Source organism: Trypanosoma equiperdum (assembly GCF_001457755.1).
Source record: "Trypanosoma equiperdum strain OVI genome assembly, contig: ctg_249, whole genome shotgun sequence".
NCBI lineage: Eukaryota > Euglenozoa > Kinetoplastea > Trypanosomatida > Trypanosomatidae > Trypanosoma > Trypanosoma equiperdum.
Window position 1 is genome coordinate 45,812 of NW_027124142.1, and position 20,836 is coordinate 66,647.

Consider the following 20,836-nt stretch of genomic DNA (forward strand, 5'->3'; position numbering starts at 1 on the left):
CACGCGTAGGCTTGTGAATTAAGCCACAGGATCATTTTTGGTCTTTAGCTCCGTATATTATTTTGTTTTAATTACTTAAACACTCTTTTGTCTTGCATGTACACTTTGTCCCCCGTGGTGCGCCGGTTTCACCATCTTTTCTTCCGGAAGGTGGGCACCGTGGACGGTATGTATTGCGTTTTGTCCCACCTCCACTCATTGCGTCTCTCTTTTCCTTCACTTTTCTTCCCCGCCCAATTTACTCCTTCTGTGATCATTTGTTATCACCAATGTTTGCTAGTGAACCGACTTCGTTTACGAGAGAGTCATGCCCTCTATTACTCAGGAGACGCTCCGCAGGCGCGCAGAATTTGTTCGCACAGGAGGCCGCGGTTCAGTACGCCGTACCGTGAAGGTAGCACATCGCAATACCGGGGACGACAAGAAAGTGCAACAAGTGCTGAAACGCCTCAATGTGTCACCCTTCAACGACGTGGACGATGCCGTTCTGTATCGTCATGACGGTACTGCGTACTATTTTGAGAAACCGAAGGTACAGGCATCCATGCAGTCGCAATGCTTCGTCGTGAGCGGTGCGTACGATGTGAAGGAGGCAAGCGAAGTGCCTTCATAGGGGTGCTATGTGAACGGACTTAAGTTCCTTTGTCTTTCTTTATGTTTCGTTTTCTCGTTTCTTTTATTCCCGTGGTTCGTCACTTTTCCTAAAAAAAAAAAGCTGCGGCACCAACCCGCAGAACGGTGGATGGGGAGACCAAATCACTGATTAGCTGCAATACCCAGAAGCCAACTTTATACGTAACACCTTTTCTTTTCCTTTCCTTTAGTAAACACCGCCATCGGCTTTCCCTCTACTGGGAGGTAGGTGTGTAGAAACGGGGGTCTGAGGTGTGGTATTGAAGCTACAGTGGTCCGCACAGGCACGCGAGTGGGGGAGACAGATACCTCTCCGTGTGCGGGTGTTCGTTCTTTGATTATTAAAGGAGTTCGATTGTTTAAATAGATTTATGCTAGACAAAGTTGTAGGCGATCAGGAGGGTCTCCAAAAGCGGAGCTACACATACAAATCGGGGGCTGTTTATGAGGGAACCTTTCAAGGCACGAAGCGACACGGACGAGGGCACTGGAAGCACCCAAGCGGTGAGGTGTATGAGGGTGAGTACGTGGACAACAGGCAGGAAGGGCTCGGTGTATATTACTTTAGCGAGTCTGGTAAGCGCTACGTCGGTAACTGGATGTCGGGGAAGATGAATGGCGAAGGAGTCTACTTCTTCTCCAGCAGCTATACCCCTTGCTTCGTGGGCTTTTATACTGATGACAAAAAGTGTGGCAAGGGGTTCTATTGCCATGAGAATGGTGTGGTGATGGTGCAAGAATACGTTGATGGCGTGCTCCACAGCGAATCTGAAGCAACGCCGGTTCAGCGTGTAGAGTGCATGATGAGTATAGATAATCTACTAGAAGCGGCTCGCGCTGTCGCCCCCAAGACATTGGGTGAGGCCCCGGCCGCATTGTGTGAACGTACCTTTAAGTTACCATCCGGCGCAACGTACTGTGGCCAATACAGCGGTTCGAAGAAGCAGGGTGTGGGATACTGGGAGCACCCCGAGGGTGACTGGTACGAGGGTCAGTTTGAACAGAACAAACACCACGGCTGGGGCGTGTACGTTGTGGGCCGAAGCGGCAAGAAGTATGTGGGACATTGGCGAGACGGAAAGATGGACGGTGTTGGGGTGTACTTCTTCAATCCCCAAGAAACAGAGTACTTTATTGGCTCATACCGACAGGATGTAAAGCACGGACGTGGGTTGTACCACTTTGCGGAGAGCGGTAGCAATAAAATTCAGTTGTGGGCAAATGGAGAAATCGTGGAGGAGCTGGTGGAGGACGATGGTGCTGTACAGAAGTATCACGAAGCGATGAAGCGTGTAATAGAGATCACAAGAGCTGTTGCCCCCAAATACTTTCCTCTTACTGTCCGGTGACAGGGGGAATAAGGATGGTTGTTGATTGTCTGTACAATCCGTTCGGTGTACACAGTGTTGATCAGAATGACCGTTTATCTTAACATTGTTATGGACTCCTTCATTTACGTTGCTACGGCGGTGTTGTCCATTCACGTGACATCGTTGCTACCTCCACCCGCCAAGTTATCCCTCTATCTTTGCGTCGCTGGCGACGCTTTTTAGTGAGTTGTGGATATTCGGGTTGCAGCAACGCGCGGCCAATGCCCAACTTACATTTTTGGTCAATTGCACCCGGACCTTCGTACGTTGTTTGTCCTCCCCCAACTATTTTCTTTCACCCGTATTTTTAGGGGAAGGTAATTGTGGATCCCCGATGGTGACGCTGGGGAAGAAGGATCTGTTGAGGTGGGCGGCAGAGACGACTGGAATCCGACCCTGCAGCAAGTATAGAGATTTAGGCGACGGTGCGGTTCTTTTGGCACTTGCACTTCATGTTTTTCCTACATCGTTCCCCAGTGGTTTCGCCTCCGCCATTTCGTATCAAGGGAAGGACTCTGCCGAAAGAAATTGGGATGTGTTGCAGAACATCATGGAACAACGACAGTTGCCGATGCATTTGTTTGATCGCCGTGCATTCTCCGCAGGCCAGGCGCGCCATTGCTTCAACACACTGGTACTTTTTTACTTCCTTGATCGGTTAAAACATAATTCACATTTTTGTGTCGACTTTGCAAATCCGGTGGACCCCCGAGTTGCCGACTTCCTTCAGTCGCCTCAGAGTCTCACTAGTATTGGAAAGTTTAGTATTCCACCATCATCGTCATCACCATCACCGTTAGTTGGTGCAAGCCTCTGTGGGGGAAGCGCAGCGACAGTTGGCATAGAACAAGCTGGTGAAGATGCCCTCGTAGCGGTGGGGTCCTCGCCCGTGGGATTGGTGGCGTCTGGACGTCCTCCACTCCGCATGACAAGTCCGCAGCTCGCAGACGGTGGCGTATCCCAGAGTCAGTTGTCCAGGATGCATATGCTCAACACTCAATTACGAGAGGAGCTTGACAACGTACGTGCAACATCTCACCTTTTGCTGGCACAACAAAGGGTGATCGTGGCGACTGAAATTGCGGCGATGACTGAGCAGCTGGAGGCCCAGTTGTTGCTTCTGCGTCAGCAACGTGATCACGAAATTCGGAGGTGTTTGAGGGAAGTACGCGAGGAGTACGATACCTTATTAAATGAGATCCCCAGTACGACGCGTTCAGATGCGTCCAGCTTTCGTGTGCTAAGCTGTTCCAGCGGGAGCAACACTAGTAACACCGATGGCCTTGGAGGTCTACAGCGGTTGTTTGAGGGCAAGTTTCGTAACATGCAGCGCGAGCTTGACATGGCTGACAGCACTATCCAGCAATTGCGTACCGCTGTCAATAAACAGCAGGAGCGTCTCGAAGCGCTTGAAGATAGAATTCGCTGCATATGCTCTTCCACTCCACCTGTTAATAACGAGGAGTGCACAGGGTTTATCAATAATATCCTCGAGCCACTTTTTGGAGTGGCACCGCGCGCCGTTGTTGAAACCGTTGGTCTACGTTTGAAATATGTTTTTTCACGGATGGATGCGCTGCGTTGCGAGGTTCAGAGGCTGCGTGGGCGTGATGGGAGCGAGTCGGAAGCAATTCCCGTTTCCAGCATTGGGCAGGGCGTCGGCGGTGCCAATAATGCATCACTCAGGCAGAGCGTGGGAGCAGAGAAACCGCCGCTGGTGGATGCGGGAAACTTCTGTTACCAAACCGCGGGTGGTGGTGGGCGTAAGGCAGACGAAGTGCCCCCGAGTATTTCCGGGGTAGGAATATCTGCTGGGACACGCGACGGGAATTTTTTGGCATGTGAGGGGTTGCGATCGAAACCGCGCACTCTCTCGATGGAGCGCACCCCCCTTGACACCACCACCTCCCCTACAATTGCATTCGTTGCTGCCAGTGGTTCCACAGCAGTTGCTTCTGATTTTGGGGCCGATGAAGGTGACATTTTTGTTGTCGGTGGTGATGCACAACCTCATAAAGCCAAGCCAACGGTCCCTTCAAGCAATTCCTCTGTCTCCCTGCTATCGTTGGAGGAGTTAGAAAGGCGCAAGCACGAAATTATGAGCAAGTATGGGTTTTCTCAATAAGCGACACTTATCTATGTGAGCGGTTCTTAGGTTGCGTTTGCAACTCTGTGCATTGTATTTTTGAGTAGCATAGTGCCTCATTTATGTTCGCTACTCTCGCACTTACAATTTTTAACATATATAAATATGTGTACTCGTACGTAAGTATGTGAGCTCATAAATGTAGATATTTTCCGACGTTCAAGGACGAAAGTGGTATAACTTGCCCATTTTTCTTCCTCTTCCTGACTTTTTTTTTTTGAAACACCAAGTTACGACTATCTATCCCGGAGCACTTATTTACTTATGTCAACTTCTCTACGGCACACGGCTTTACATGCCTTCCACGTTGGTCGTCGAGCGCGCATGGCACCATTTTCCGGGTACGACATGCCCATAAACTATGCGGCGGGAGCTGTTCGCGAGCATCTCCACACCCGTGAGGCCGCCAGTATTTTCGACGTGTCACATTTCGGTGTGGTAGAGGTGTTTGGTGCCGACCGTGAGAAGTTCTTGGAGTGGCTGACGCCGTCCGCGCCCTCACGGATGCCCAGTGGGAAAGCTGCACTCACCATGTTTCTAAACGACCGAGCAGGTGTAAAAGATGACTGTATTGTGACTAGGTATGACGATCGTCTCGTAGTCGTTGTGAATGCGGGATGTAAGGACAAGATGATTGCATATATGCGGCAGAGCGTTGCCGATTTTACTGGCGATGTTGCGCTGGAGATGGAGGATCGCGCCATTGTGACAGTACAAGGACCCAAAGCCGCGAGCGCGCTTGCGCCACATGTGGAAGATCTGGACAAGTTGCTTTTCATGCAGGGCAGACAAGATGTGGACATTCGCGGCATGCGTATTAAGACTCTTACTCGTTGCAGCTACTCCGGAGAAGATGGCTTCGATATAGTTATGCGCGAGGAAGACGCCTTGCCTATCGTTGAGCTTCTGCTGCAAAACCCTGATGTTCAGGCCGCCGGCCTTGCTGCGCGCGACACCCTTCGAACGGAGGCGGGCCTTAACCTGTATTCCCATGAATTGTCAGAGGACATAGACCCCGTTGCTGCCCGCTGCATGTGGTGTGTGCCGAAGCACCGTATGACCGAAGGTGGGTTTGTTGGTCATGAGCGGCTGGCGCAACTGGTAAAGAAGGCGAAAGAGCTGGTTCCTCGAGTGCGTGTTGGTATACTCGCCGCCCCTGAACGTGGACCCATCCCTCGCAATGGAACTCCGGTGCTTGTGGAGGGTAAATGTGTCGGCGTGGTCACGAGCGGGGTTCCATCCCCAACGCTCGGACGTAACATTGCACTGGGCTATGTTGATCGAAGTTACTCAAATATTGGTCAACAAGTGGGGCTTGACGTCCGTGGAAAGCTTGTGAAGGCGGAAATAGTGAACTCAAGGTTTGTTGCCCCGCGCTATTATAGGGGATGAGAACTCTACTCTCTATTGTGAGCTGCCCGTTGCGCCACTAATCTACACTTATTAGAGGCTCACTACAAAACTTGTAGTGTGTACGAGAGGATTAATGTTGCGAAGAAACAGCGACGGGAAGAAGTCTACTAACGCAGGGGGTACCAACATATCGCGGCTTCCTCTGCTCAGCACCAGCTTCCTTCGCTGGAATGCCATTGTGGAAACCGAGTTTCTCTCATACTAGTCATAGTTGTGATGTGATTTGCGCTCGACTTTCTTTTCTCTCCATCTACTTTTTGTTTTCCTATTTCCAGTAGACAACGTTCGACTCCGTGTCTACTTGTGCTGTTGTCGATGTTGGTCCCATTGGGCTCCTCGACTCTGCCATTTTAAGCCGATTACCACCTCAACCGAGAGAAGACAATACGGTGACGTAGGCGCTTGTGGCCTGCATTTATCCTGTGCCGTATGACGTCATACGTGTACTTGTTTTTCCATCAAACCCACACTGCAGCTGTGTCTATATGTGTTGCCTCTGCGCGGATTGCCGCCACATGCTCATGTTGTAGTGTCAACTTCACGCTAATCTCACAAGTCGCCTTCCGTTTTCCTTTCTGTGTTGCAAAAAAAAAAAAGAAGTGGCAGTCGAAACACTCGTCCCTTCGCATTTCGGCGATGGAACCTCGCGAGATGAGTGAGGAGGAGCTGGAGCTTCGTTTCGAGCGTGCGATGCTGCTAGACGAGCGCGAATTCTTGGTGAGAGAGACGGAATCGAGGGCGGAGCTCACTGCGCGAGCATCAACGGCAAGAAGGAACGAAGCGGAGAGGGACAGTGAGTTGCTGCGCCTGTACCTCAACGGCTTGCTAAGGGGAAATCTAGACGCGCGCCGCAAGGCTGAAGCCCAAATGAGAGAGAAAGTAAAGGCCAAGCGGACCCATTTGGCCGAACTAAGACGTATATTTGCTGAGCTGCAGAAGGCAGCAGTGGAGCTGCGCGAGCGCTGTGCCGCTTACGGCGCAGGGAGGACTTTTTAGAGCACTAATTGTTTTTCACGCCACGCACTCGACAGTCTGTGCACCTCTGTGGAATCGGGGGTTTAGAATGCTCTTTGTTTGCCAACCACTGTCTTTATGGTAATAAGATATGTCTGGAAAAAATTGTGCCTATGCCTTAATAATTGATGCGTGTGTGTATATTGGGTGCAGGTGTCAACATATTTCACGGTTGCCATGGCGCCTCTCTTCACTATGTGGCCTTTTACTTGTTTTTTTTCTTATGGTCATCCTCTATCTGTTTTGTTATGATGGAAATCCCTCAGTCCATAGGAAACGGATCGTTCATTTTTCTCCCTTATTTTCTTCGAGGTGTACACTCGTTACAGTTTTGAGAAGGGGAGGGAGCGTACGCCGAACCGCGCACTGCAGGTACGTTTCCAGTACATAACAGAAGTAAGTCAGTTCAGTCAATACCCATCCGAAGTATTCTTTTTTTTTTTTTTCGAGCACAGGCGCACACATATTCACATAAACATTCCCGCGTACGATACTTGCACAAATCTAGACACAATCACGATTCTACATAATTGCATAGGAGAGAGCTAACCGTGGGGAGTTTTTTTTTTTTGATGCATGGGAAACGCGCCCTCATTCTGTTGTTGTTGCTTTCCGTTCTTTTCTCAGCGTAGAGCTGATCAAGATCACCAGCAAGCGGCTCGCGGTGAAGCAAGAAGAAGTCAATTCTCCTTACCACTAAGAAGAAGATGTGGTGTTTGCGGAATGTACATTGATCCCGTTCTTTTCGATGGGCATAGGGAAGCTTGTCGCGAGAATAACTTCAGGAATCTACGACAACAGCAACAAGGGGAGTTGCAGGATTTGGGGGATGATTGTTCGAGGGACTACGATACGGAAGAATGGTGTGTTGTATGCTTCGCGGCACGGCGTTCGTTTGCTTTTCTCCCTTGCGGACACGTATCTTGTTGTGAGAAGTGTGTGATGGCGCTTCAGTTTTGCCCGCTCTGCCGTGAACCCCGCGCCGCCCTTTGCCGGGTTGCTACCGGTCTTCTTTTGCAGTTTAAGTGCCGTCACTGTGGAGAAATCATCGCACCGGAATTACACGATGGTCACAGAGAGGTTTGTGGTTTCCGCATGATGCTCCTACAAAAGGGGAAAGATGTGAGCAAGGAGGAAGACGGTAGTGACGGAGCGGATGGACCTTCTGACCGATGTGCGATTAGTAACGCGGAAGACACTTCCGCTACAACTTGTCTTAACGCTGATGCGGTTCTCACTACCTCCGGTGAGTGTGTGACAAAATCTACAATGCAATACTGTATACAATGCCACGGTGTCGTGAGGCCACTGGTCATCATGCTCCCGTGTGGACACCGATTACTTTGTGAAGTTTGTTGTAGCGGCCGTAAGACATGTCCAGTTTGTTTGCAGTGTATCGAGTCGTCAGTGAAGTCTTTTTGTTGATGTGTGCAATAGATATTTTTTAAACGAGTAGGGGCGATATACCTGGAACGAAGCGGAAATTAGCGCAGCAACCGCGCGGGGGAAGCGACATCGTGTCCGCGTTTAAGAAAGAAAGCTCCAGTATGCTTCATTGTTGTTGTTTTTCCCCCATTTCCCCCTTTCCTTTGGTCTTCTTTGTTGCGTTCTGTTCATACCCTCTCCCTTCAATTTCTTTCTCCTTGCGGACTCCTATCTTCAGTGTGGCACCGCCAGAAAGCAGGGGGTTATGCCCTCAGGTACAGACACTCCTGAGGATTGTTTCTTAGTGTATGCATGGGGGTTCGCAGCCCGTTATGTCGATACCGCGCAATATGGACCTCCCTACTTTCTCCGCGGAAATTCGCGCTGCTGCTTCACTACATTTGACTCAGGGCCCAGTTCTGTGTTATCGTGGCCAGTCCGTCATCGGTTTGCTGCAGCGAAAGCGGCGCAATTAGTTCTCGAGTGTTACGGCCGTAGTGGAAGTGGCGTGAACGAACTTATTGGCGTGTGCCTTGCTCAGATGCACGACCTGGTGGCGGCATGTGCAAAGGACTCCGTAATGACACTGCATATGCGTCATGGTTCCAACAGTAAAGGAGAGGTGTCGTTTCGTGTGGGAATGCAGAGACTGTTCACCCTGACGCTCCGAGCTACGCGTATCGCGATTGAACCAAGCTCGTTGCAACCATCCTTAGCCTACGTAAAACTCTCAGTCAACGGCCGAGACGAATGGGACGGTGGCTCCTGTGTCTGCTGCGGCCGCGGTACCTCTTCTTCCATAAAATCGGAGCTATTACGGAACAACACTGGGGACCGGGTGGTACTTCCGCTCCTGCAGTGGCGAAGTACACTTACGGGTAATGCTGGTTCCGTTGATGGCGAAATCTACGCAACAAGTGGTGGGTCCCTTGGCCATTTTTCTATTGTCTTTCCCGACGCCGTTGTGGCTGCCCTCTTAAATGGGGAGAGCAGTTCTCACTTCGCTTTTAGCGCCCCCGTGAAGGCGGCTGCTGCTGGTTTGCGGGCGCTGTTCAGTTGTGTGGGTGAAGTAACGGTGCTGACGGATTGCCCAATGTTAACCTTGTATTGTGGGACAAGTGCCAGCCCCGCTGGTAATGTTACGAACAGCTTGAGCGGTGTGGAGAGGAGCATTCTGCAGGGAGTGAGTGGTGTTTGGCCTTCTGGTTTGTCTCTGTTGGATAGCGTGCTTCATCAGCAACAGGGGCGACTGGTTCAGATACGCGAAAATATCGAATGGGTAAGAAAAAGCAAAGGGGATATCGAGCAGAAATTAGAGGAATTAAAATGTCGGGAAGCCTCGAGAAATTCTGGGGCCTCAATTGGTTCTTCCATGAGGAGAGACATCGAAAAGGAACTGCATGCCTGCCTTGAACGACGGCGGATACTTGAGGATGCGCTTACCCGAGTGAGACAGAGAAGGGATGCTGCTAAGGGCGAGTATTTATCTCACTCGAAAGAGCGGGCTCAGGAGCTGCAGGCGTTTCTGGAGGAGGATGCGCATGTGCAACGTATGCTTGAAGATGTCGGGCGTACACAGTCGAAATTACGTAGTTTTGTCTCATTTGAGGATCAAATGGAGGAAAGGATGCAACGTTTTGCTACAGAGCAGCAAGAACTGGACAACTTCGATGCGAACGTGCTAGAATGTGTGAGGCAGTTGAGGAAGAACTTTTCTTGATTTGGATTCCTTCATTTGCATTATCTCCATCTACGTGTGCCAACTCTATTTTCATTTTTTTTTTTGTGGCTCAGCAGCCCCAGTACACGATCGGTGCCGGCGGTGCACGCTAACTGTTTGCTTTCCAATTTCATCCTTTTGTGAAAAGTATCACTTTTCATGCAGCTTATATGCCGCATGTGAGATTCTTAGATGTGAATCCTGTTGGGGTTATCTCGATTTTACCTCCCATGCGGGCTGTTTTTGTGACGTTTTTTTTTTTTTTTTGAATGTACACGTTATGTTACATTTCCCTGCGCGATGAGGAAAAGAATAGGGAGGGGGATTGCGGTGATGATGATGTGAACAAGACGGCAATGTGAATGCTGCTTGTTTGGCTCATTCCCTTTCTCATGCAACGGCTTGTTGGTTATGTCCTGGCGTCACAACACGGTGGAATTGCAACGCCGTCTTGAGGGGTACGGGCAGACCGCTGATTGCGGTGGCGTTGCATTTGTTATCATCTCCGATTTGACTTTTTTTTTTTAAATTTGTTTTCAAAAGGTCGCGACGGTGAGTTTAACCAATTTTTCGAAAACGGTGAAACATCACGGTAATTGAGGTTTGTGAGAGTTCCAGCAAACTCACAAAAAGGCATCGGTGAGTGTCGTGTGGTTCGTATCCATAGAGCGTTTGTAGATAAGTCGAAAAAAAAAAAGAAATGATTCTGGAAACGGAAGTTTATAGGGTGAAGTGGAGGTGGCCGGTGTAGTTTCAAACTATATGTTTGTTGATGGGTGCATATAAGTAAGCGTCTTGCGAGGTGCAAGGCTCAATTCACATTTCCCATTTGCTTGATTGCACTTCTGCGCCCGGTGTCCCACTCTCCGGTTTTTCGTTCTTCACTTTGTTTGCCATGTGCACTTTAATCTTTTCCCCCAATTGAACTTCTACTCCTGCAGTCACGCGTAAAAGTTTTTTAAATTCTATAAGAGCTGCATAAGGTGCTCTGTTTCACATCAAGTAAGTGAATAATAGGGAAAACACACTATCTGCAACGTCGAAGTGTTTGCGCAATTACCTCATGAGCACCGGGCTGCCCTCCAAGCTTGAGAGTCTAGTGCGTTCGGAGTTTGAGGACACATGCCGTCGTCGTTTCTTCTTTGGTTTGGCTTTTGACCCATATGGCGGATCCGCAGGGCTATACGACATGGGACCACCGCTCTGTGCCATGAAGGCGAATTTGCTTGCCCACTGGCGCCAGCATTTTGTACTGGCGGAGAGCATGTGTGAAGTGGATACCACCTGCCTGACACCGCAAGAGGTTTTTGTGACTTCAGGTCATGTGACTCGCTTCAATGACGTGATGGTGCGTGACACGGTGACGGGGGAGTGCATCCGCGCGGACAAATTCCTCGAGGAATACTGTGAGACACAGCTGCGTGATTCCCAGCTGTCATCGGAGCAGCGGGATCAACTGGAGAGACTGCGCATTGGTGCAGGGGCCATGTCAACTGAGGAAATACGTGCTTCAATTAAGGAACTACAACTCAAATCACCAAAAGGCAACGCCCTGAGTGATCCCTTTCCGTTCAATCTGATGTTCTCCACGAGCATTGGCCCTGAAGGTGACCGCGTCGGGTACATGCGCCCGGAGCTCGCACAAGGAATAATCCTTAACTTTAAACGACTCCTTGACACCGGAAATGCGCAGAGAATGCCATTCGCTTGCGCCAGCATAGGTACAGCGTTCCGAAACGAAATAGCACCGCGCGCAAATCTCATCCGTGTGCGCGAGTTTACACTGGCGGAGATTGAGCACTTTGTGAACCCCAACGACAAAACTCATGAGAAGTTTGCCTTGGTAAAAGATGTTGAGATTTGGATGTGGGCACGTAAACAGCAAGAGCTAAACCAAGAACCGGTACAAACAACCGTGGGTGATGCTGTTGCACAGAAAATCATCGATAACGAAACATTGGCGTACTTCATTGCGCGGACTGCTCAGTTTTTGGAGGCAGTGGGCGCGCGATACGTACGTTTCAGACAACACCTTCGCAATGAGATGGCACACTACGCCCAGGACTGCTGGGATGCGGAGTTGTTAACATCGTATGGTTGGGTAGAGTGTGTTGGCGTTGCGGACCGTTCGGCCTACGATCTCACTCAGCACAGTGGTGCCACAAAGAAAGATTTATGTGCAAGAGAGGAATTTGCTGAACCCCGTACCGAACGGCAGCTGCAGCGCAAGCTTCAGAAAGGTGCCATTGGCAAAGCTTTTGGGAAGAATGCCGGAGATGTGATGGAATACCTGAACACTGCCCCGGACGACGTGTGCGTGGAGCTTAGCAAGAAGCTCAGTGGCGGAGGGAGTGTGGATATTACGACGGACCGTGGCTTTACGGCCTCCATTACTTCAAATATGGTGCAGTTTGAGTACAAGGACGTTAAGGTAACTGGGCGGAGCTTTATCCCCAGTGTCATTGAGCCATCGTTTGGTGTGGGACGCATTCTGTACGCGTTGTTAGAGCAAAGCTACTGGGTGCGTAGAGATGAAAGCGCTAAGAACGAAAAGCGTGCCGTGTTCGGCCTGCGGCCCCTTATCGCCCCTCAGAAGGTGGCTGTATTTCCACTGCTTATGAAGCCGGAGTTGATACGAACTGTGGAAGAAATCAAGGAGCGTATGTTGCTGCACGGCATCTCCACGCGCACGGATGATAGTGGTGCCTCAATAGGGAAGAAGTACGCGCGTGTTGATGAGCTCGGTGTGCCATTCTGTGTGACATGTGACATGGAGAATGACGGTTGTGTTACCCTGCGGGAGCGCGACTCAGCCCAACAGGTACGCATCCCAAAGGAAAAAGTTGCTGACATTGTCGCGGAGATGTGCCGGCCGCTGCGTCCGCGTGAATGGGCCAGTGTTTTGGCAGAGTTTCCCGCGCAGGCAGCCGCAACGTGACGTGTGTGTGTGGAGAGTTGTGTCACTTGCTGAGGTTTGATAATCGGGTGTATTTCTTATAATATGTTGTTTAAGAATTATTGGTGCGAGTGACTTGTCACTTTTAAGGTTAACGTTATTCCTAATGACACCCCGCCAACAGCTTGAAGAAGGTAATGTCTTTGCTCCAAAGTAGGAAGTCACACAATATTAACAAAGACATGAATGGGCCACACTTACACCCTTCGCACCGATTTTGCCAGATGAGTTTTGGTTTTCGTTTTAAAAACTTTGTATTGTGCGCGTGAGCACTCTGCTGCTACGCCACCATGTACTGTTTCACTGTATACCCTTGTTTCCCCCCTCTCCCTTTTACAAATGACTTTACTTGTCTGTTCTATCCCAATTGAACCCGCACACGGTAACTCGGTGGAGTTGATAACAGCTTAGTGTGCGCTCTTGTTTGCCAATCGGGTGAGTGATAACTTGCCGATGTTTGGCCGGTTATTTGGTTTTAAGTCAAGTCAAGAGGCCCCACGCCCTGGGGTGTCCCCGGGGAGGCCAAATTCTAGTTTGGAGGAGTTGCAGTCGAAGCTTGAGCTGCTGGAAAAGCGTGAGGGCGTCTTGACGAAGAAGGTGGAGGATGAGCTTGCAAAGGCAAGAGAGTTTTACTCAAAGAAAAACAAATCTATGGCTCTGCAGTGCATGAAACGCAAAAAAATGGCTGAGGATGAACTCACAAAAATCGCTTGTCAAAAGCAAAATCTTGACACGCTCATATTCACGTTACAGAACCAGACCATGAACATGGAGGTGTTGGCTGCGCAGAAACGGGCGAAGGACGAACTGAAGTTGGTTAACAAGAAGATGGATGCTGATGGTGTGGACAATACTATGGACGAACTGTTGGAGGAGATGGATAAAGTCAACGCGGTATCGGAAGCTCTCCGTCAGCCCTTGGACGCTCAAGTAGTGGATGAAGACGAATTGTTGGCTGAGCTGACGGAAGAGATGAATGATGTTGGGATATCGCAAACCACAACAGCGACAATGGCGCCCGCGGCATTGTTGCCGAGCATGCCAGGTGTCCCCCAAAATGCCCTTCCGCAGCATCCAAACAAAGCTGTGGACGAAGAGGAGGAGGCACTACGAGCACTAGAGAGGGAACTACTGTCGTGACAGTGGTATAAGCACTGATATCCTGCAGACCAACCACAAACATTTGCTTCTTCCGCATGTAATTAGTTGCGTGTATATGTGTGCGTTAGTTTCGGTTCTCGTATGCGGAGGGGACCATGTGCGTCATTTGCAAGTGTTTCTTACGTATGAGAGCACGTTGTAGGGGGTCGATGGCAGATGGAGAATAAGCGGGGAGGAGTGGCCACCAGAGCAACGTGAGTGAAAGATGTGGAGGCTGGGGATGGGAATAATTGAGTGGTGGTAGTGGAAGCTTCAAATAAACTCTGGAGGCTAAAGAGAAATGTGGGCGCGGTGACAGCAATGTGATGGAGGAGGGAAACAATAATGTACACTCGCCATTTCACTTGTGCAATGAAATGTTAGGGGGCAAAGGTGTTAAGGCGACCTTGACACCTGTGGACTTCCGTACCGGAGGGGAAAGGGTGAGGATTGCTATCTTGCAATAGTGCGTGACACGTCTTCATTCTCTCCTTTTGCCCCCCACTAGTTGCACGCTTATTCTTGTATAAATATTCACTTCTATGTTTGATTAACTTTGAAACGGCCGAAATGTGGGTCTCTCATGAAGCCATTTCAAACCCAACCTGTAGGCCTGTTCACCTACCTTTTTCCCACTCTCTACGGTGACGACGTGAGAGAAGAGCGTACCATCTTCCTTCAAGTGATCGCATCATTCAGTTTTTTAAAATTTTCGTCAACCCTTCACCCCCTTTCCGTGCGTAAGCACATGTGTGCCTACACTGTTTTCTTTTGTTTCGCCTGCGTCGGATATCGGGACACTTTTCTTCTTTTGTTTCTTGCCAAAGGAGTGGCGTGTCTCCAATCAAGTACTAGGAAAGTCACAGTAGCAATTGGCCGCAACACAAAGGTACCGGTGCTGTTGGTAGCGGCTCTATCAGACACGGCAATTATGAATATTTATCGTTTGTCGTGATGTAAGAATTCGCAAGATTTGGGTTGTCTGGTGGTGCTTGTGACAGGGTTCCATTTTCTCCATTCGTTCCTCTTTTTTCTTTATCTTTTACCTTTGCTTGAGTGGTTAAAAAAAGGAACATGACTGGGGTTCTGCTCTCTCCTTTCATGATGGAAAGGCCACGAGAATTCGTAATTTTTTAATTTAGTGCTTACCACCGTTGCGTCCGCTCTGTGCCATGCAGAAAATACTCACAGCTGTGTTGGTGCGTGTCTCCATGTGTGTGTTATACCCTGGCATCATTGCGTTAAAGGTGTTTGGTTGCCGTGTTCCCGTTCCCACTTCCCGCTGTTATTAGTAGTGCTATTCCGCTATCGTTTTCTGTCTGTCGCACTCTTTTATCGTTCGTTTAACACCTCATTCACTGATACGGGAAATAGTGTACCTCCCCGATGGCTGGCTTTTCACCTGTTTTTCTTTAAATATTTCAATGTCGTTTGCATCCTTTGTTTACTTAGGGCATTGCAAGGTAATGCTGTCTGTTGTGCGCGAATACCTGGAGCAGTGCTCTCAGCGTCGCGTGGAACCGTACTATGCCTTTATTGAGCATGCGGGAAATAGTGAAATTGTTGCTGATATCGACTTTGCCCCAGTTATGGCCATTCGTCTCCTTGCTGTAACGTTGTTGCGCAGCCGCCCCCGGAAAGGGGGATTGCGGCTTCACGCGTTGGTGTTGCGATACGGTGTAAATAAGGGAGAACACCATCCACCTCAGCAGTCAAAAAGGCTGCTGCCGTACGAGACACTTGCCGCCCGGCGGCGTACTGAGGACGATATAATGTCTCCGGTAAATCGTCATCTGCTGCGGGGTCTGTTAGATGGTGTACGCATGGCCTGTATTGCTGCAATTCGGCACCTTACGCGTCTTGAGTTGTGCGGTCTACCGCTCAGTGGCGGCAGTGCGATTGTGGAAGTGACGAGCCGATTATTCGATCTTCTTCCTCATTGCTGCTCTCTCCGCGTCCTTAAGCTAAGTCATTCCACCTTAACGGACAGACTTTTTCTTCAGTTGACAACTGCGGCGATGGCTTCCGCGTTTCCCGCCTTGAAGGAGGCATATTTTTCCGAATGTGGTCTTACAGATGAAAGTGCGCGCGGTTTGCACTCGCTGATAACCCTGAATCGCAGTAGGGAGCAGCAAGCAATGTGGTTATCTTCATTTCGCAACGGTAATAGTGGCTCCCGCACTGTAAACGCTCCTGTTCCGAGGGCTCTTGAGGCGCTTGACCTGTCAGGTAATCGTTTGGGGGACCCAACCTTGAAGCGACTTGCCATCGCCATAACACATGATATTTCACTACGTGTGGTTGATATGAGCCGGAATGCTGTAACAACGGCGGGGTTAGTGGAGTTCCTGCAACAGGGGACTCTTGGGGGAAGTGGTATCGAGTCGTTGGATCTTTCCAAGAATCTAATAACGTCCAATACCTCTTATGGAGCTGAGGAAGGCTTCGCTTGCCTTTGCAGCTGTCCAGAGCAGCTGCTTCTCACACGTATAACTGGCATTCGGCAGTGTAGAACTGGTAGTCCTGCTTCCCACGGTGGTACGCGTCTCGTTCCTAAAGGGCCACCTTCGCCGGCGTTTGATCGACCCACCATTTCTACTTCACCAATACCGAAATCGCAAGCATCGTCCCGAGGCCAGAGTTTGTCGGCTGGTACGGTGGTGACGGGAGCAGAGCAGATAGCTGCAGCGGCTCCCCTGTCGAGAACTACAAGACAAATGTCAATAAGTTCCGCTGTAGTAATTGAGGGAAGCGCCCCTGAAACGGGGCGCAGCTCCCTTTCTTCTATACTGCCGGACAAGGAGCGATCTCTTGCGGTGCACAATGTCTACACGCGTAGTTCAACCGCTCATGTTTCAGCAGCGATGTCAACGAAACCCAGCAGTTGCAAGCGTTGTCCCGGCGGCACACCGTCCACCGTCCATCCCCCAGCAAGCGAGAAAACGCAAAATCAAGTGATACCTGATTTGATTCCACAGGGCCCAGCTCCTCGTTTTCAACCCCTGTTATTTTCGTCCCCAGGTGGCCAAGAGCAGCAGTGGTACGGGGTGCCTTTGTACATTACACTCCCGTTTAACCCATTAGGTGGCCTTCAGACAGCCCCGCTAGCGCCTGTGAAACATGATGTTGCGGTTGGCACGGCGTCGCTGCAATCGTCGCCTCAGCGTGACGACGCCGATGAACTCGAGTCGGGACCGCATACGAGTAATGGGGGCAGTGAGAGTGGCGTCGGGGATGTCTTTGAGGAAAAGATGGTGGAGCCGTTAAACAGCGACAGATGGGAAATGGGGGAGTGGAAGGCAAAGGAACAGCGGTTCCTTGAAGCTCTTGTAGTGCGACTGGAGAATCACGAAACTTCCACGGCAGAGTTGGTGGAACGTAACCATCAATTGACGCGTGAGAGCCTTAAAGGTCTTAAGGAGGAGTTGTCACAGCGCATACGTGAGGTACTAGAGGAACAGCGAAGCGAACAAAGGCGGCTTGACATGCGGTTGGCTGCTGAACGAGAGCTTCAAGATCCCGAAGAAACCCTTACGAACCAGTTAGTGCAGCTAATTCACACCGGTATGAAAAGCATTCACGACCAAATGGCGAAACCGGTGGGGACATCGGCTGCCAAAAGCGATATTGGGATGGGAGCTTCCGGCAAAGCGTCATGCCAAACTACACAGGACTATCTACGTGAGGTAAAGGGATTTCTTAAGGGTTTGGGTTGGTGAGGCGGTGCCCTTTTCTCCGTATATATATGTGTGTGTGTGTGCACACATATGTATATATATATATTTACCTGTTTGTGGGGGTGTTGCTGTTGAGCTATTTTATTTGGTGGGGGTTGGAATTCCTGTAAAATTTTATCTGTGTAGGTGATATCATTTGAAGAAAATGAGAAAAAAAATCGCGAGCCAAATTGTACTTGTTTGCCACAATTCTTTGGCTGTTTAACAGTACCTATGGGATGCTCTCATGTGGGGAAAACCACCATCCGCACTCTTCTTTTTTTTTTTCAGCACAGTGATACGAGTGGGAGTGTAAGAGAAGGTGTAGGTGTGGTGTTACAACTTGTAAGCGGGAAGGAAAAAGGTCTGAACTGACGGTAGCAAAAAAAATTTAGTGCGTGTGGGAGGCTGCAACTTCCCATATACGCTAGTGCCCATTATCTGTTGAGAAGGTGTTAAATCCGATATTAAACGTAACGCAGGGGCCATGAACATTCAAGGCATGGCTCTGCACGGGCACATGAAGCCCGTAACAATGATTAAATTCAACCGAGAGGGGGATCTGCTGTTTTCAACGGCAAAAGAGCCAAATGTGAGTGTTTGGTATACAAAGACTGGGGAGCGATTAGGCACATACGATGGACACAGCGCTATCTCGGCATGCGATGTGAACAACTATTCTACCCTCCTTGTAACTGGTGGAATGGACTTCAAGGCAAAGTTGTGGTGCGTTGAAACCGGTGAGGAACTCGCAAACATTATGCTTCGGACTCCAGCCCGTGCGGTTGGTTTTTCCCACGACGACAATCTGTTGATGGTAAGTACTTCGCGGAAAATGGGCCAGAAGTCCGCAGTGCAGTTGTATAATTTGCCTTTCTTACCTCCCAAGGATGGCTACAGTATACACCCGGTGAACACGGTGTTTAATCCGTGCACAGAGTTTGTGTCTGAAAACGATGACGTTACTTTTGCCATCTGGGGTCCCACAAATGACACGATTTATTACTCGACGAGCGACGGCTCAGTTGCCATCCTGGACGTGGAGACAATGAGCACTGTTTGCACACACAAACCACATGAGGAGACGATCAACCGCATATCCTTCGATTCTAACTATTACACTCTCATCACCGCTTCGAAGGACAAGACGGCTCGCCTGCTAGATTCACGTGATCTGTCCGTTGTCCAGACCTATACCAGTGATGTACCGGTGAACGATGCTTCAATTTCGCCACGCGGCGATCATGTTATCATAGGTGGTGGCATGGATGCGCAGGATGTGACAACACAGGGTGGGCAGACAACATTCGAGGTGAAGTTTTACCATAAGGTGCATGAGAAGCAACTTGGACAGGTGCGGTGCCACTTCGGTACGATCAACTCCGTCTGTTTTTTCCCCGACGGTCGTGGGTTCGCTAGCGGAGCGTTTGATGGCCTTGTGAAACTGCACCGCTTTGACGACAAGTACAGCTCAACACCCGGTGCAATTCCCCTCTGGACACCCGAAGGCATATAAATGAAGAGAGAGCGGTTAAGTTGCATAGCCACCAACGGATCCGATAAAAGAGAAAAGAGCCGAGACTCAAAAAAAAAAAAAGAAATAAATGAATGAAAAACAAAATGACTAAGACCAGTTTAACCATCCGTGGCGGTCCGTGTGCGTGTTTTGTGAGTTATATTTTTTTGAGGTTAACCTGCTGTGCATTCAGTACTGTTGGCACCTGTGCTACACCATGTGTTCCGTACCTCCTTTTTTCTGTTCTTCGTGTTGCCTGGTGAACTGTTTTGTAGTTGCTGCGGTGTTGCAGAATGTGGCGGCGTGGAGTTGCTGCTGTCCCGTTGCCTCTGTGGCAGGGAAAGCTGCTGCAACTAGTGCATCACCGAGCGCTGTCTACAGATACTACGGGGGACGAAGCGACCGCATGGAGCCGTGCGATGGAAGCGAAGTACGGCACAGGCACGTACAAACTATTCCGACCTTTGTACAAAGACCTTTCGGACGAAATGCGCCTTGAAGCTTATACAAAGCCACCAGCACCGATGCAGGGCTGGTCGGTTCATCACGATGAAGCCGTAAACCTTGCGATTTTCTCCCACAAAGGGGACTCAAGGTCGCGCACCGCACGGGTTGTGGCATACAGCCCAATTACAGTGGAAAACCCCGAATCACTGAATCCCCTGCTGTATTTCATGGACTGGTATCCAATAAATGTACTGATGGAGCGGAACGGTGTTGTTGTCCACTTTTCGATTGCTTCCACCGAGGGTGGCATGCATATGCGAAACGTGAGAGTATACAAGGCTCAGGACGAACTATCGCCTAATGATCCTGAGAAGCAAGATTTGCCGAACAGGGACTCTGAATGTGAAAGACTGATGTCAACTACCGACGACGCAGCATGGGTACGTCACAATCTCTACTATGACGGCCCTTGTCTCTGGCACCTCGAGTTGGACATGCTGAACGAATTGTATGATGTAATGCAGGACCACGGCGTTACGCTGGATTGGGTACGGTGGGTAGCGGAGTGGGTGCACTACTTGGAGCATGTGTCGTACGTGCGGTGGGCGTTAGGCGTGCTGCAGGAGCTTATACCTGTTGATGAGCGTGGGCCAGAAGATGATTTCCTCACCTCCGAAGAAAAAGAGGCGCTTGCCACCCCTCCGGAGGAGTGGTTGGAGGCGCATTACATATAGCCTCACATTTAGCGAACTCAGTCGACAACTGCCGTAAGTTCAGTTGCATCCCGCCACCTCCTTGCTGAACTTTTGTTCCTACTAGTTCTGTTTGTTATTGATTAAAGATATTCGTCACACCTTCGTTGTTTCGCCACAGCCGTTTCTACTACAGGTACTGCGCTCCTCCGTAAGCTTACCTACCAAATAAGAGCGGTTTGACTCGGAGCGGCGCGGCATTCAAGCTGATGCCGGTGGTTTTACGACTTTCCTCAATCATAAATACCGGGATATTGTGGCCTAACAAAGAATTATCGTTCAGGCATGCACAATATTGCCACCAGCTTGATGCCCTCTCGGCTTCCTGAATCTAGAAAAAGCGATATTTTCCCCATTTACACGGCACAATGGTGACTATGGCTGGTGATTTACCACTTTCTCGTTGTTACACAAACTACGGCTTGACTTTTACACGTGGTAGCACGATATATTTCCTTTTTTTTTTTGAAAAAAGTCCGACATAACCCACACATCACTCATATCAGTAAAACTTCGTACGTATGTTTGTTCGGATGTGCTTGGGTGGCCGTGACGTCTCTTCAGGGGAGCTATTTTGCGATAGCTGCG

The 20,836-nt window shown here is 49.8% G+C and overlaps 12 protein-coding genes across 12 annotated transcripts; all 12 read left to right on the forward strand.

Moving 5' to 3' along the window:
- Positions 1–307: 307 nt before the first annotated feature.
- On the forward strand, positions 308–613 carry TEOVI_000087400 (transcription factor btf3, putative; the record flags this gene model as incomplete). The annotated part of the gene is made up of 1 exon (XM_067224196.1): positions 308–613. One exon carries the CDS (start codon positions 308–310, stop codon positions 611–613), a length of 306 nt encoding a protein of 101 aa, XP_067080297.1.
- A 391-nt stretch (positions 614–1,004) lies between these two features.
- TEOVI_000087500 (MORN repeat, putative) lies at positions 1,005–1,982 on the forward strand (the record flags this gene model as incomplete). Its single annotated transcript, XM_067224197.1, has 1 exon — positions 1,005–1,982. The coding sequence occupies one exon, from the start codon at positions 1,005–1,007 to the stop codon at positions 1,980–1,982; it is 978 nt and encodes a 325-aa protein (XP_067080298.1).
- Positions 1,983–2,337: 355 nt separating this feature from the next.
- Positions 2,338–4,128, forward strand: TEOVI_000087600 (uncharacterized protein; the record flags this gene model as incomplete). Its single annotated transcript, XM_067224198.1, has 1 exon — positions 2,338–4,128. The coding sequence occupies one exon, from the start codon at positions 2,338–2,340 to the stop codon at positions 4,126–4,128; it is 1,791 nt and encodes a 596-aa protein (XP_067080299.1).
- Positions 4,129–4,413: 285 nt separating this feature from the next.
- Positions 4,414–5,541, forward strand: TEOVI_000087700 (aminomethyltransferase, mitochondrial, putative; the record flags this gene model as incomplete). Its single annotated transcript, XM_067224199.1, has 1 exon — positions 4,414–5,541. The coding sequence occupies one exon, from the start codon at positions 4,414–4,416 to the stop codon at positions 5,539–5,541; it is 1,128 nt and encodes a 375-aa protein (XP_067080300.1).
- Positions 5,542–6,198: 657 nt separating this feature from the next.
- Positions 6,199–6,558, forward strand: TEOVI_000087800 (uncharacterized protein; the record flags this gene model as incomplete). The annotated part of the gene is made up of 1 exon (XM_067224200.1): positions 6,199–6,558. The coding sequence occupies one exon, from the start codon at positions 6,199–6,201 to the stop codon at positions 6,556–6,558; it is 360 nt and encodes a 119-aa protein (XP_067080301.1).
- A 594-nt stretch (positions 6,559–7,152) lies between these two features.
- TEOVI_000087900 (Zinc finger, C3HC4 type (RING finger), putative) lies at positions 7,153–8,001 on the forward strand (the record flags this gene model as incomplete). Its single annotated transcript, XM_067224201.1, has 1 exon — positions 7,153–8,001. The coding sequence occupies one exon, from the start codon at positions 7,153–7,155 to the stop codon at positions 7,999–8,001; it is 849 nt and encodes a 282-aa protein (XP_067080302.1).
- A 265-nt stretch (positions 8,002–8,266) lies between these two features.
- Positions 8,267–9,721, forward strand: TEOVI_000088000 (uncharacterized protein; the record flags this gene model as incomplete). The annotated part of the gene is made up of 1 exon (XM_067224202.1): positions 8,267–9,721. One exon carries the CDS (start codon positions 8,267–8,269, stop codon positions 9,719–9,721), a length of 1,455 nt encoding a protein of 484 aa, XP_067080303.1.
- Positions 9,722–10,784: 1,063 nt separating this feature from the next.
- Positions 10,785–12,659, forward strand: TEOVI_000088100 (glycyl-tRNA synthetase, putative; the record flags this gene model as incomplete). The annotated part of the gene is made up of 1 exon (XM_067224203.1): positions 10,785–12,659. The coding sequence occupies one exon, from the start codon at positions 10,785–10,787 to the stop codon at positions 12,657–12,659; it is 1,875 nt and encodes a 624-aa protein (XP_067080304.1).
- Positions 12,660–13,130: 471 nt separating this feature from the next.
- Positions 13,131–13,817, forward strand: TEOVI_000088200 (Snf7, putative; the record flags this gene model as incomplete). The annotated part of the gene is made up of 1 exon (XM_067224204.1): positions 13,131–13,817. The coding sequence occupies one exon, from the start codon at positions 13,131–13,133 to the stop codon at positions 13,815–13,817; it is 687 nt and encodes a 228-aa protein (XP_067080305.1).
- Positions 13,818–15,241: 1,424 nt separating this feature from the next.
- TEOVI_000088300 (Leucine Rich repeat, putative) lies at positions 15,242–17,536 on the forward strand (the record flags this gene model as incomplete). The annotated part of the gene is made up of 1 exon (XM_067224205.1): positions 15,242–17,536. The coding sequence occupies one exon, from the start codon at positions 15,242–15,244 to the stop codon at positions 17,534–17,536; it is 2,295 nt and encodes a 764-aa protein (XP_067080306.1).
- A 484-nt stretch (positions 17,537–18,020) lies between these two features.
- On the forward strand, positions 18,021–19,049 carry TEOVI_000088400 (eukaryotic translation initiation factor 3 subunit 2, putative; the record flags this gene model as incomplete). Its single annotated transcript, XM_067224206.1, has 1 exon — positions 18,021–19,049. The coding sequence occupies one exon, from the start codon at positions 18,021–18,023 to the stop codon at positions 19,047–19,049; it is 1,029 nt and encodes a 342-aa protein (XP_067080307.1).
- A 293-nt stretch (positions 19,050–19,342) lies between these two features.
- TEOVI_000088500 (uncharacterized protein) lies at positions 19,343–20,230 on the forward strand (the record flags this gene model as incomplete). The annotated part of the gene is made up of 1 exon (XM_067224207.1): positions 19,343–20,230. The coding sequence occupies one exon, from the start codon at positions 19,343–19,345 to the stop codon at positions 20,228–20,230; it is 888 nt and encodes a 295-aa protein (XP_067080308.1).
- Positions 20,231–20,836: the final 606 nt, after the last annotated feature.